The 15,191-nt window shown below is 37.7% G+C and overlaps 1 protein-coding gene across 5 annotated transcripts in view; it reads right to left on the reverse strand.

Annotated features, from left to right (window-relative positions):
• Positions 1 to 15,191, reverse strand: part of LOC136877770 (paramyosin) — a 652,246-nt gene that overhangs the window by 125,137 nt on the left and 511,918 nt on the right. For 4 of the 5 annotated variants that reach the window (XM_068228645.1, XM_068228647.1, XM_068228644.1 and 1 more), the window contains 2 exons: positions 14,030 to 14,155; positions 13,918 to 13,947 (listed from right to left, as the gene is read on the reverse strand). In XM_068228645.1, the coding sequence (XP_068084746.1) occupies positions 13,918 to 13,947; positions 14,030 to 14,155 (156 nt within the window). The remainder of the gene's footprint in view (positions 1 to 13,917; positions 13,948 to 14,029; positions 14,156 to 15,191) is intronic. The other variant, XR_011018593.1, reaches the window with a different exon arrangement.

Below are 15,191 nucleotides of genomic sequence, written 5' to 3' on the forward strand. Positions count from 1 at the left end.
ACAACAAGAACATAGTGCTCAATATTTTAATGCATACAGACTCTATTCTATTGTGTTTTATCCTATTTGACTAGATGGAATTTAATTCCATGCATCCACACTTTGATTTTTAAAATGTTAAATTGTATAGGCAATAGTTTTGGATTTCTTAATGCCCCCCCCCCCCCCCCCCTTTATTAGGTCTTTTTGTGTACAGGAATTTTAATTTTAATTTGACTAGCTGATGAAGGGAATGCATATAGATTCCTGAAACATGTACTAGATTTATGTAAATAAATATAAATAATTAATATTTAGTTTTGACTACATATTTGTTGTTATTATAGACTGTGGCGTTATAATTAAAAAGGACATCATCATCATCATCATCATCATTCTTGGACATGTTTATTAAGCCTTGCTTCAAATTCTTGACTGATTATTGTTCTCTGAACTTCCAATTAATGATTGGGTTTAAATTTTAATATAACTGTGGGCCATCGCTTCACGATTGGATATTTTAATGTTACATTATTGGATATAAACCTTGCAATTGGTTGAATCCATGCACCATTCTTCAACTGTTTGTGTACTGCTCTCTATCACCACTGTTTTGAAATCTGGGGGTCACACTATAAGCTTCTAACTAGCAAGATGCTTGGTGTTACTGCTCCATCAGAAATGACCTGTATTTGGTCCAACTATGGTTTTAAATAACCCTAGCGTATTAATGTAGTGCTTAGGGCACTTTATTGATTTATTTTTTCAATCTTCTTGGTGGATGGTAATAATTTTAAAATTTGATTGAGTGGTGTGACAATTCTACATTCTTCTTCTGTGCAAACCTGACACCAAGGCATTGTGTGAATTTACAACCATAAGTCATGTGAAGGATACTCCTTGTACCTCAATGTCATCACATTTGGTAAGTCAAAACTTACATAAACTTTCAATTCTACTGTGGGTCTTCAAGTTCATCTCTATGAACAAGCTTTCTTAAATTTACATCACAAAATGTCGGATCGAAGACGTTATATTTTGGCTGTAACTCACTTGGATGTATTTACTTTCACAATATATTAAACTTCAAGGAATGAGCGTTTTGGTGTCAGAAATAATTAATTAGACTGAAATTAAGCATGTCTACTAGAAATCTCTTCAGTTTTAATTTCGTCAGAATTTAATCGGGACCAATTCGCTTACGAACAAGGCGGTGTGCTGTCATGATAGTTGGAATATAACTTGGATTATCTTGCTACGTATTGGGAGTGTTTAAAAATTAATTGGTGGCAAAGGTACTATTTATTTTAACTCCTCAACTATGTAAATATAAAACTGGCTGATTTTTAAGGTTTTGAGAGATCTGTACCCTTTATTTACAATCCCATTTATGTGATTACCCCAAAGAAGATCTTTCCTTATATTAACACCTAGATACTTACAATGATCCCCAAAAGGAATTTTCACCCTACCAATGCAGTAATTAAAACTGAGAGGACTTTTCCTACTTGTAAAACTCACAACCTGACATTTAACCCTCCAACTGGTCCTTCTCCTAGGCAGTCCTCTGGTCTGAATGCCAGTAGTTTAGGTGCTGTTTCAAAAAAATGTTTTGCTTGTGGGTCTAAAGACCATCTGAGGAACAGATGCCCATTGGTAAAGAGGAAGAATTTGCCTACTAGTAATTTTCCTAGCCCCCAATTTCAAGGTATTGCTTACCCTGTACCAAATTATCCTCCTCCCTCTACTAATTTCAATCCGAGTAACACTAATCAACGCATCTGACTAGATGAAAGCACTGATGACGCAAGGCCCTCTATGAATAATTTGAATAACCGTGATAATACATATGTCTATGATAATGATGTTGTTTGTCCTGGTGACTGTAAAAGTATTTCAGGGAGTGTGCATTCTAAAATTCTGATTATCCCTGTAGAAATCAATAATGAGCCTACATTTGCACTGGTGGACTCTGGCAGTGTTACCTCTGCTATTAATTGGTCTTGGTTTTCTAAAAATCAATCTGTCTGTAAATTTCCGAACCTTGAGCCCCTTTCAATTGTATTTCATGCTGCAAACGGCTCTGTCTTGAATGTTAAAGGTTATGTAAAGGTCAAGATTCGTATTAATCATTTCACCTGGAAATTTAATTTCATTGTAGTCGAAGGGTTATCGCATGATGTAATTCTTGGTTACGACTTTGCTGTTCACGTAGGATTAATTCTTGATGCCCATAATCGTTGTCTGTCTTTCAAGTTTTGTACCGATTATGCTCTGCAATTGGTCGATTATCTCCCTTGTTCTGGTAAACATCTCTGTTCTATTGATGCACACGACCAAGTTACTAAGGAAAAGTGTGACCTGAGTCATTTAACTAGTGAACAAGCTCAACTGATACATGAATTGTGTGATGAATTTCCTGACGTATTCACGGATAAGCTAGGGGTAACTAATGTGCTTGAGTATAAAATTGATGTGAGTGACACTATTCCTGTTCGTTCTCCTCCCTATCGTCTATCTCCCCCATGTATGAAGGTTCTGAAGGAAATTATTGATAAGATGCTTGAGGAAGGAGTTATCAGGCCTTCAACTTCTGCTTATGCGTCCCCCATCTTCCTAGTCCCTTAGCCCCAAGGTGGCTTCAGGCCTGTGATCGACTACCGATCTCTCAATAAGAAGATTATCTTGCAATCAATTCCTCTACCCGACTTGCATACTTGCTTTTCATTCTTCTATGGTGCTAAATTTTATTCTGTATTTGATCTCAATCAGGCGTATCACCAGATCCCTCTGGCCGAGGAAAGTAAAAATTTAACCGCATTTATCACGGACTGGAACTTATACGAGTACGAACGAATCCCGTTTGGCCTCAGTACGGGCGCAGCCGTGTTGTCGAGACTACTAGATTCCATATTGTCTGACATTAAGTTCAGGTTTGTGTACAATTATCTTGACGATGTCGTTGTGTACTCGGAAACCTTTGAGGAACATCTCTCTCATATCAGGGAAGTGGTTCATCGCTTTAAGCAAGCTGGTCTCACTGTCAAACAATCTAAGGTTTCCTTTGCGCAGCCTCGTATGTCTTTCCTGGGTCATATCATATCACCTAATGGTGTAGCTGTGGACCAGAGTAGAACCCAAGCCATCTATGATTTTCCCGTACCTAAGGATCAGAAGGGAATAGCCCGCTTCGTTGATATGGCCAATTTTTTCCGAAAATGTATCCCAAATTTTGCCCAAATTGCTGCTCCCCTTAATGCCCTTCGGCGTAAGGATGTTAAATTTGTCTGGAAGGAACCTCAACAAATTGCTTTCAATAAACTTAAATCTGCTCTGGCAAACGCTCCTGTTTTGGCGATTCCTAACTTCTCAAAACTTTTCTTAACTCAAACTGATGCTTCTGGTTCTGCCGTTGCTGGTGTCCTTCTCCAAGAAGATGAGCTAGGTAGGAGACCCATTGCCTATGCCTCGCGTACCCTGAATTCTGATGAAATGAAGTATTCCGTATACGAACTTGAATGTTTAGCTGTTATTTTTTCCCTTGAAAAGTTTCGCATGTATGTAGAACACTCTAAATTTCTTCTTGAAACTGACAACATGGCACTTAGTTGGGTATTAAATAGACCTAAGCGCACGGGTAGGTTGACCTGTTGGGCAATCCGCATCTCCGCCTTTAATTTTGATGTTCGCCACATCCGTGGTACTGAAAATGTTGTAGCTGATGGATCGAGTAGGATGTTTGGTGAAAAGCCTCCTGACCCTCCTGATTTTGACGTCAATTTCCTTCCTAACCATTTTGCCTGCCAGTCCAATTGCATTAATGCTATCTTGACCGACTCCCCGTTGCTGTTCCACGATATGTCAAAATTGCAAGCTAGTGATCCTGAAATTAGTTCCATTGTTAAACAACTTGAAGATGGTAACGTTGTTAAGCCTTATAAGCTTGTTAACAATGTCCTATGTTGCAAGGCTAGACATGACAATAAGTACAAAATTGTGTGTCCTCAAATCCTCATCCCTGAAATCTTTAAGTATTACCATGACTCCCCCATGGGAGGACATTTAGGTGTTTTCAAAACTCATCAAAAGATACGAACGCATTTCATATGGAAGAATATGGATTTTCACATTAGGGAAATGGTCAAGGCTTGTAGACTATGCAGTATAAGTAAACCTATAGTCCTCTCCGTGTAATGACGTACCCTAAGGGTGCAACCTTACCCTTTCTCCCCTGTAATATTAATATATTGATTTATAGTGACTTTTCTTGCTGTTGGGTCTTTTTCAGTGTCCGTAACCATACAGTTTAGGGACCCTACTTGCCGATACGACGTCTTACATTTACCGTTAATCTGGCACGTTGGCAACGTTCAATCACTGCTCTAGCGTGAAGTGCGTGTTGCCACCGCATCGCCGTTAAAGTCACTAGTGATACATTTGCGAGAATATTTAAAGCATATTTTCTTTTTCTGTGGGATTGTAAATCTATTTGGCTAATACCAGGTAAGTAGGATTGTGGCATGTTCGGATAATGCATTTAATAACATAGTTTCTGTGAAATGATGAAAGTGCTCAAATACGTCAGTCTCATGTCTAGATCTACCGGTACATGAAATAACTCTTGCGGGACGAAATTTTGGCAGTATAACTTATAACATTATTATTTTCAAATCCGCAGTGAACTTGAAAGCCGACCTAAATTCCGTTCACGGAGCTTGGCACATTAGTATTCCTATATGTTTCCTGATAAGCTTGAAAATATAACCAGCCTGCAGGCTGAAAATATGCCCAATAATCTCTCTCCTTACTGGTTACCGGTATTGAAGAGAGAAGGAAAAATTCGCGCAAAAAAAAAAAAAGGGAAGTCATTGGATGTCTGGAACTTTCGAAAATCACACTGCAAAGACTTATTAAATAAATTGCATCGTTTAACACGCCCCTCTTTTCAAGAATATGGTTATAGTACGCCTACTGTATATCAAAATAAAGACAGATAATTTAAGTGAGAAAGTGTGTTTATTTCCTTAATTCCTCATTGAAGAGATATTCATAATTATCTTGATTTATTTCATCTTATTTATCATTTACTAGGGTAGGGAAACATTCATTATCGGTGTTTACATTGAGGTTAGTTTGTTATGGTTATGTCTGATGATTTTAATATGTAACCAGGCATGTTGGCAGCAGTGATCAGCCATTACAAAAAAGAGAAAAGAAGAGCATCAGGCGGCGATATTTACTTTCTGGGGTATTTCCTTACGTGGCAATTACTATAGTTTGAATACCCGTGTTGGGTTGTTGTCTCATCTCACCCTACTAAACCAATGGAGAGACTGTTCATTGATTATGTCTGAGCGTTCCCATTAAGCTCTAAAGGAAATCGATTTGCACTAGTGTGTGTAGACGGTTTTACCCGTTTTACTTGGATTTTCCCGACGAGAAAGATGGATGCTCAGACCACTATATCTTGTCTCAATTCGATCTTTTCTATATTTGGTCCTCCTAAGTTTATTGTATCTGACAACGCTAGATCTTTCGCATGTAACCTGTTTAGGAAGTTCTGCTTTGATCTCATGTCACCACCACACCTTACTACCCTAACCCCAGTTTTGCTGAAAGAGTTAACCGCAACTTACGTGCTGCCCTCATTGCATACCATCATAACCAACAATCTAAATGGGATTATTGTATTCATTGGCTTACTTATGCGTTTAATTCATCTGTTCACGAATCTCATGGCCAAACACCCATGTCTTTAATGCTTGGATTTACCCCATTTTCCCCCATCTCTAATGTGTTTAACATTGATTCTCTCCTCCCCGATGATCCAGATCCGGAGGAGATTCGTAAAATGTGGAACAGAGCTAGAGCTAAACTTGTTGTTTCCTACGATAATGTGCAAAAGAAGTATGACAAAGGACGCAGGCCTACCAATCTATCTGTGGGTGACACTGTTTTTGTTAAGTCTTATCCTAGTAGTAAAGCTGTAAATAAATTTTCTGCTAAATTAGCAGCTCGTTATCACGGTCCTTGTACGGTATTAGAGTTCTTAACTCCAGTATCCTTGTTAGTTAACGACCCTATTGCCAAACGCATTAGACGTGTACACTTGAGTCAAATTAAGTCCACTTAATCATCAAAATTTTGTAAACATATTTATGGTCATGTAAACAGAATTTCTTTAAAAATTGTGTTTAATAATTTTCTTCAAAATTATGTAACTTACTCACACGCAAGATACATTGTCAAATATTACTATCGATGACAGACTATGTAAATTATTATGATTATAAACTTCAAGAGACATCAAAACTTATACATCTAAATTTTCAACGGTATCCTCCTTCAGACATTTTCGAGTGCTACTTCGTTTTAGCTGTTCGAGTGATTAGTTATATGCCATGCCACAACGCCATTAATGCGTGTGTTGTGTATTTCGACCTGCAAAATTATTTACGGTCTTTGGAACATTATTCTGTGCTCCCACATATTTTGTTGCAGGTTGTTTTGCGCGCGCCCTTTTCCAGCCATGCAACTATTTTAAGAGAGCAAGAATGTGTGATACCTATGGTTGCCTACTACACTCTGTACTGGTATGATAATCCTACTCTGTGTCATGTGCTGTCAACTTGTGTGGTGTGTGATGAGATGCTGGCCACGTTGCATCCCATTCTGTTCACACTCAACATGTTAATCTGCTAGTATTGTGTGAAGGTCAACATTCCTGCAACCAAGTAAGACCATTCCTTGTTATTTGAACTTGAAAAAATTTGGTGTCTCTCTTCCTGTATCCAACGTATGAAGATTTGTTTGGACATTGAAATTATACCTATGGCATGCTATCCATTGTTTTGGACTTGCGCCTCCCCTGTGTTCTGGCTTCGGGTATGAGGATTTATTGGCAGTGAGAAAATATGCAGCAAAGATCATCCATGGGACAAAGCACTCATTTGACAAGAACCAACTGACACAGATCGAACAAGATTTCAATAAGAACAACACCAGGGATTTCTATAGACTGTTCAAATGCAACCTCACAAAATACACCCCTCCAACTCTACATTTTAGAGAGCACAAAGGTAAACTTGCCTATAACAAAAAGGACAACTGTCAGATCTTGACAAAATATTTTGAATCACTTCTCAATTGTGAACAACCAGAACCATAATTTGCCTTTGAAGAAACTACATATCCCAACCCAGACTGTTCTCCACCCACAAATGAGGAAATCAACCAGATCATCAAGTCATTAAAGAACAACAAAGCACCTGGCGAAGATGCAATAGTTGCTGAACTCTGGAAGGCCGCAGGTGACAAGACGATAGACAAACTAACAGAGATCATTCATGAGATTTGGAAAACAGAGAAAATTCCAAGTGACTGGACAACAGCCCTGATTAATCCGCTTCATAAGAAAGGTGACAAAGCAGATGTAAACAACTACCGCGGCATCTCCCTCCTTTCGATAACATACAAAATTCTCTCGAAAGCCCTTCAAGACCCGGGCAGAAGAGCAACTCGATTCACAGTTGGGTGAATATGAAGGAAGGTTTAGAAAAAGTTGATCATGTGCAGAGCAGATCATGAATCTTAAGTCTGTTCTTTCCTATCTGAATCTCAGAAATAAGAAGTTTGTGGTTACCTTCGTCGACTTCAAAAAAGCCTATGATTCTATAGATCGACATGCACTACTCCAAATTTTAAAGGAGATGGGTTTAGACAACAAAACGAGAGCAATTATCCAACAGACTCTAACCAACACAATCTCTAGAGTGAAATTCAGGGGAGAGATTTTGGACATCTTCGAAATCAAGACAGGTGCAAGGCAGGGAGACGGATTATCGCCTCTACTCTTCAACTGTGTACTGGAGAAAATAATTCGTGAATGGTGCAAAGAGATGTCCAAGGAAGAGGTCAGGATAGGACTTCAAATAGGATACAAGAGAACTGGTCTGACTATAGATTCCTTAGCTTTTGCAGATGATCTTGCGATATTCTCTTATTCCCTACATATCGCTGCAAAACAAATCAACCTACTTAAAACCTAAGCAACAAAGGCTGGCCTCCAGGTCTCCTTTGAAAAAACAGAGTTTATAACGAATATCAAGCCAGCACCTAGAGAGATAATTTTAGAACAGGGGAAAATAAAATGAGCAGAAAAGTTTAAATACTTAGGCGAGTGGATAGCACCTAACAACACTGCAAAACGAGCAATCACATCTAGAATCAACAAGATGGAAGTGTCATACCAACTAACTAGAAATATCTACAACAAAAGATCAGTGTCCATCAAGGCCAAGCTTAGGCACTATTGTTTAGTCATTTGTCCAGAGGCCTTTTATGCAGCAGAATGCATTGTATTGAACAGGAAGGGTTTCACTGAAAAGTTAGAAGCCAAAGAAAGAAAAATCCTGAGAAAGATCCTAGGACCAATCAGAGAAAACGGTGAGTACAGGAGACGGTATAACAACGAACTGTACCTGCATATGGAAAGGATAACGGACACCATTCGGAAATGGAGGATTAATTTTTATGGCCATATAACACGTATGAGCTCGCAGAGATTGACCAACCGGATCTTATCCTATTTTGTAAACAAGAAAACCAAGGGACCCTGGTTCACCAAAGTTGAAAAAGACCTTCAAGAAATAAGGATCACACATGAAGACATCCAGGAACGTGTTCCTCTCCAGAAGAAAGTTTGAGCATACCAGCGATTCCAAGAAAAGCCGAAGTTGAAAACAGGCAAGAAATGCTCTGATGAAAGAAAGGAGGCTCACAGAAAGCGAATGCGGGAATACTGGCAAAGAATTAAAGCTCAAGGATGCAAACGGTTGAATCCACAGCTGGCCAAAACAAATAATCATGTTGCCGTTAGTGCTTTCACGGCCCGTACTTATAGACATGATATTGTATAGGCTTTTGGGCTTATGCCGTGTCAAGAAAATAAGGTGAAATTCATAACGTTTCACACAAAACTGTGCTCTGCGTCCCCTGGCTAAATGCCTAAGCAAATTGTTTCAGCCACACATAGGATGTACTGAATTGTACGTCAGGGACTCTCGGTATTTCGTCAACAAGCTGTCAACCATAACCCTTCAACCTAATGCACTTTTGGTGAGTTTCGATGTGGAGTCCTTGTTCACTAAAGTGCTGATTGACTCGGTTATGTCTCTCATTGAACACCTGTTCCCTGAGGACATTACCAAGCTATTTTACCACTGCATGACGTCCAGCTATTACTTGTGGGGTGGGAATTTTTACGAACAGACGGACGGAGTGCCTATGGGAAGTACACTTTCACCCGAAGTGGCTAATTTCTATATGGAGCATTTTGAGGAGGAGGCTATTGCTTCAGCATCCGTCAAGCCTATGATATGGTGAAGGTATGTTGATGATGTATTTGTGATCTGGACAGAAGGTCCTGAGAAACTTCATCTATTTCTAGACCACCTAAATCAGCAACATCCGTCAATAAAGTTCACTATGGAGATGGAATGCAAGTATGAAGCCCCATATTGTACCATATGTATACATCTTAATAGTAAAATTACATTAGAATAAGGCATTCTTGTTAAACTAGTTTTTAGTAATGTTTTATGTACAATCGCTATTAAGCAGGTTCACCAATAGCTGATGATGACCTTTTTAAAGGTCGAAACCGGAACTGTTTTAATGTAGATAACTTTAAACATTTTGTAATAAAGTATTGATTAGATGGAAACTCATTCTTCATACTTGCATTCTTAATTCACGGACAATGAAGCTGATAGATGGAGATGGAGTCGGACGGATGCCTTCCTTTCTTGGATGTTCTAGTAAGAAAGAAACCGCACGGCTCCTTAGGACATACTGTCTATCATAAGCCTACCCACACAAATCGCTATCTACATGCAGATTCTCACCACCATCCAGCACAAAAACAAGGCATCCTCACGACACTGGCCAAGAGGGCGAGACGAATTTGTGAGCCAGCACATATCCAGATGGAAGTGGACACGCACAAAGTTGCGTTTAAGGGTAATGGTTATAGCGATTTGCAAATTCATAGAGCCCTGCATCCCAGAGAAATGACCAAGCAAATCTCACAGAAGGAAGAAGTGAAGGGAACTGCCTACTTGCCTTACATCAATCAATCAATCAATCAATCAATCAATCAATCAATCAATCAATCAATCAATCAATCAATCAATCAATCAATCAATCAATCAATCAATCAATCAATCAATCAATCAGTCAATCAATCAATCAATCAATCAATCAATACTGATCTGCATTTAGGGCAGTCGCCCAGGTGGCAGATTCCCTATCTGTTGCTTCCTAGCCTTTTCCTAAATGATTTCAAAGAAATTGGAAATTTATTGAACGTCTCCCTTGGTAAGTTATTCCAATCCCTAACTCCCCTTCCTATAAATGAATATTTGCCCCAGTTTGTCCTCTTGAATTCCAACTTTATCTTCATATTGTGATCTTTCCTACTTTTATAAACGCCACTCAAACTTATTCGTCTACTAATGTCATTCCACGCCATCTCTCCGCTGACAGCTCGGAACACACCACTTAGTCGAGCAGCTCTTCTTCTTTCTCTCAATTCTCCCCAACCCAAACATTGCAACATTTTTCTAACACTGCTCTTTTGTCGGAAATCACCCAGAACAAATTGAGCTGCTTTTCTTTGGATTTTTTCCAATTCCTGAATCAGGTAATCCTGGTGAGGGTCCCATGCACTGGAACCATACTCTAGTTGGGGTCTTACCAGAGACTTATATGCCCTCTCCTTTACATCCTTACTACAACCCCTAAACACCCTCATAACCATGTGCAGAGATCTGTACCCTTTATTTACAATCCCATTTATGTGATTACCCCAATGGAGATCTTTCCTTATATTAACACCTAGATACTTACAATGATCCCCAAAAGGAACTTTCACCCCATCAACGCAGTAATTAAAACTGAGAGGAGTTTTCCTATTTGTGAAACTCACAACCTGACTTTTAACCCCGTTTATCAACATACCATTGCCTGCTATCCATCTCACAACATTTTCGAGGTCACGTTGCAGTTGCTCACAATCTTGTAACTTATTTATTACTCTATAGAGAATAACATTATCCACAAAAATACTTACCTCTGATTCCACTCCTTTTCTCATATCATTTATATATATAAGAAAACATAAAAGTACGATAATACTGCCTTGAGGAATTCCCCTCTTAATTATTACAGGGTCAGATAAAACTTCACCTACTCTAATTCTCTGAGATCTATTTTCTAGAAATATAGCAACCCATTCAGTCACTCTTTTGTCTAGTCCAATTGCACTCATTTTTGCCAGTAGTCTCCCATGATCCACCCTATCAAATGCCTTAAACAGGTCAATCGCGATACAGTCCATTTGACCTCCTGAATCCAAGATATCTGCTATATCTTGCTGGAATTCTACAAGTTGAGCTTCAGTGGAATAACCTTTCCTAAAACCGAATTGCCTTCTATCGAACCAGTTATTAATTTCACAAACATGTCTAATATAATCAGAAAGAATGCCTTCCCAAAGTTTACATACAATGCATGTCAAACTTACTGGCCTGTAATTTTCAGCTTTATGTCTACATTCACAACACCACAGATCGAATTGCCAAGGACCTCCGCAAACACAATATAAAAACCGTGTTTGGCACTGCCCCTAAAATTGCTCACAGTCTGAGTAAAACCAAGGACAAATTGTCCCCACTTTTACATCCTGGGGTATATGAAATTCTCTGTACGTGCGGCAAAGTGTACATCGGCCAAACATGCCAGTCCATTGGTACCCGTATCAGAGAACATGAACGTAATATTCGTCTCAACCAACCTGACAAATTGGCAATAGCTGAGCACGCTCTATCGTCGGGTCATGATGTCATGTTCCAAGATGCTCGAGCTCTTACCCACACTAGACACTACAGGTCCACGATTATATGGGAAGCTGTGGAAATACGTAGAAATCCTAACAATTTCAACAGGGACACCGGCTATCAATTAAGTAATACCTGGTTGCCAGCCATTAAGAATTTACGTAGGTAGTTCCCTTCCCTGCCCTTTCACCGTTGTTATTTCGTCTCGGTGTTTTTTCCAAATTCGTACGTTCCTCGTCGCCAGATGTTTCATTCCAGGCTTATATCTATGTCTTACACCTGTCATGTGTTATGCAAACACGTTATGTAAACCGCTTAGTCTGATTGTGATAGTTCGGTGAGCTTTCGCTTCGAACGCTAGCATTGTGCCACGTCCTGGGGGCCATCTGGTGGTGAATGGACGTACCATTTCCACTTCTACTTCCATTATAACATTCCAAATTCAAAAGCGTCATTGTTTAAGAAGCCTTTCTCGTGGTCTGTCGAGAATTCTTCTGAGGATGCAGAGCATAGTTTTCTGCGAAACGTTAAGAATTTCACCTTATTTTCTTGACATGGCACAAGCCCAATAGCCTATACAATATCATGTCTATAAATAATAATAATGATGATAATAATAATAATAATAATAATAATAATAATAATAATAATAATAATAATAATAATAATACAGTATGTCCAATGTGCTAACTAACTCACAACTACTTTCAATATTCATATTGTCTTTTTGTATAATTTGTCCTCAGGGGCAATGTCCAGTTGGGAAAGTTGAAATAAATAAATAAATAAATAAATAAATAAATAAATAAATAAATAAATAAATAAATAAATAAATAAATAAATAAATAAATAAATAAATAAATAAATAAATAAATAAATAAATAAATAAGTAAAAACATTTCTGTCTATAGGAAGTATTATAAACCTAGAGTATAGAGTTCTCACTGGAAAAAAAAAAAAAGATCAATTCAGTGACTAAGACAAAACTCCACCTACAGCATTATGCCATGCAAACTACAGTGAGTGAAATTTGATTTTACAAAGAGATGCCCAGCATCTCCTTTCATGATGTTGGTAACAAACTTCTTAAAATATTTCATGATATTGTTGTATGATTGTATCACCACTACTGAACTCTGCTGACATGGATGATGATGATGATGATGATGATGATGATGATGATGATGATATTCCTCATGAACTATCTTGGCTCACAAAATATTATTGTTTAACCATTGCTTTCCATCACTGTAAACATCTTTACAGCAGAGATTTGTCAATGAGCAATGCACAGGCATAGACTATATGGCAAATAATAATAATAATAATAATAATAATAATAATAATAATAATAATAATAATAATAATAATAATAATAATAATAATAATAATAATAATAATAATAATAATAATAATAATAATAATGATGATGATGAAGATGATGATAATACACTCACAAAGAATGAGGGAAATTTGGGCTCTAAAGAAGGCCAAGTTCAGTGTCAAATGCAACAAGACTTAACGTGGTCCTTGATGGCCCCAGCGAATAATAATAATAATAATAATAATAATAATAATAATAATAATAATAATAATAATAATAATAATAATAATAATAATAATAATAATAATAATAATAATAATAATAATAATAATAATAATAATAATAATAATAATAAAATGAAGACTAGTTTCATGATGCATCAATTACATTCACCTTTTTCAAAAATGCTGAGGTGCTGGAATTCTGTTCTGCAGGAGTCCTTTTACGTGCCAGTTAAACTACCAACATGAGCCTGGCATATATGAGCACCTTCAAATATCAACAGACTGAGCTGGGATCAAACCTGCCAACTTGTGCTCACAAGGCCTGCACTTACCCCAGCACTGATATTTGACCTTGGAAATGCTTACCAGGAAGAAATATGCAACCTGTCAGCATTAAGCAATGATTTCTAATAATGAAATATCCAGAAAGATCTAACATACATTGATGACAGTGGTGAAATCCCAAATATGTTATTAAAATAATAATACTTTCCTTTTTTGTCTCCACGGCATGTTCCTCAGCCTGAAAGTAGACAAAAGATGTTGTTGAGCAACTAGGTTAGCAAATAATATTCAGTGTATAGATGCTGTTTTATGAATCTTACCTTTGTCGCATGCTGTAAAGCATCAAGCAATTCATTTATTGCTTCTATAAGCAATTCAGTTGTGGTTTCATCCTGTTTCAGTAATTCATCGATCCTCTCCTTATTGTCAGGTAGAATGCTGGCCATCTAAAAGAAAGAAGAAATTAGCTTTTGTCTGACTGTACAACAATGCATAACTTTAAAAGAAATATTATTTTATTTTATTACTAGCATGTGCCCGTGGCTTTGCCCGCATTTATTAACTGAACCGTTAGATGTTTCTAAACTATTTATTTAAAAGCAAATTAAAACATTATATTTATTTCATTCTGAACCGTTAGATGTTTCTAAACTATTTATTTAAAAGCAAATTAAAACATTATATTTATTTCATTTTTATTATATTGCTACTTTCAATGCTTAGGATACCGAGTTGATAGATGGTACAAATAATATTAAAACCATGTAAAAGACCATGTTATATAATACAAAATATATTTTTTCCTTATAGAGCTTCAGAATAAACTATATTAATGTCTTTCCATTTGGAGGTAAGATGTATACTGTATTGTGTTTGCCTTTCGAACTCTTGAACAATCCATATACAGTTGACAATGGCAAAAGCACCGTTTTCGAAGATGGAGTCCTACAACTTTAAGCAATTGTCCTATGTAAAAATTTCAGATCTCTGTGTGCCGTAGATTTGACTGGGCTTCACACACATACACCCGAACACTTCCGAATATTACGGGCTGATAGCTTCTCGTGTCGCAGATCGAAAATGGCTTCCTACTCAATGGACTTGCAGTCCGAGGAATACTACTTCGTCCGCAGCATGCTCAGTAATGACGGTGGCTTCAATAATATTCATCATCAGTTTCAGAGCCGTGTTCATTGCAGAGCATCAACAGCGTCATATGCCCTCACACCATATAAGACCAAAAATGGTTTCCTACGCCCTGGACATAAAATGGCTCCTTGAATATTGTGTTCTCTACCTATCTTATGTACGTTGCCTAGCGACAGCGACTCGATCCATTTAATCTTGGTGACAGCACGTTGGATTGTCATATCCCAATGCACGTTTTCCGATGGTTTTTCGTTCATAACTGACCAACGAAAACGAAAATGAAAATTCCGGCTTCGCGGTGCATTCGGATCCCTTTCTATCTACCTATGTTCA

Source organism: Anabrus simplex, chromosome 7 (assembly GCF_040414725.1).
Source record: "Anabrus simplex isolate iqAnaSimp1 chromosome 7, ASM4041472v1, whole genome shotgun sequence".
NCBI lineage: Eukaryota > Metazoa > Arthropoda > Insecta > Orthoptera > Tettigoniidae > Anabrus > Anabrus simplex.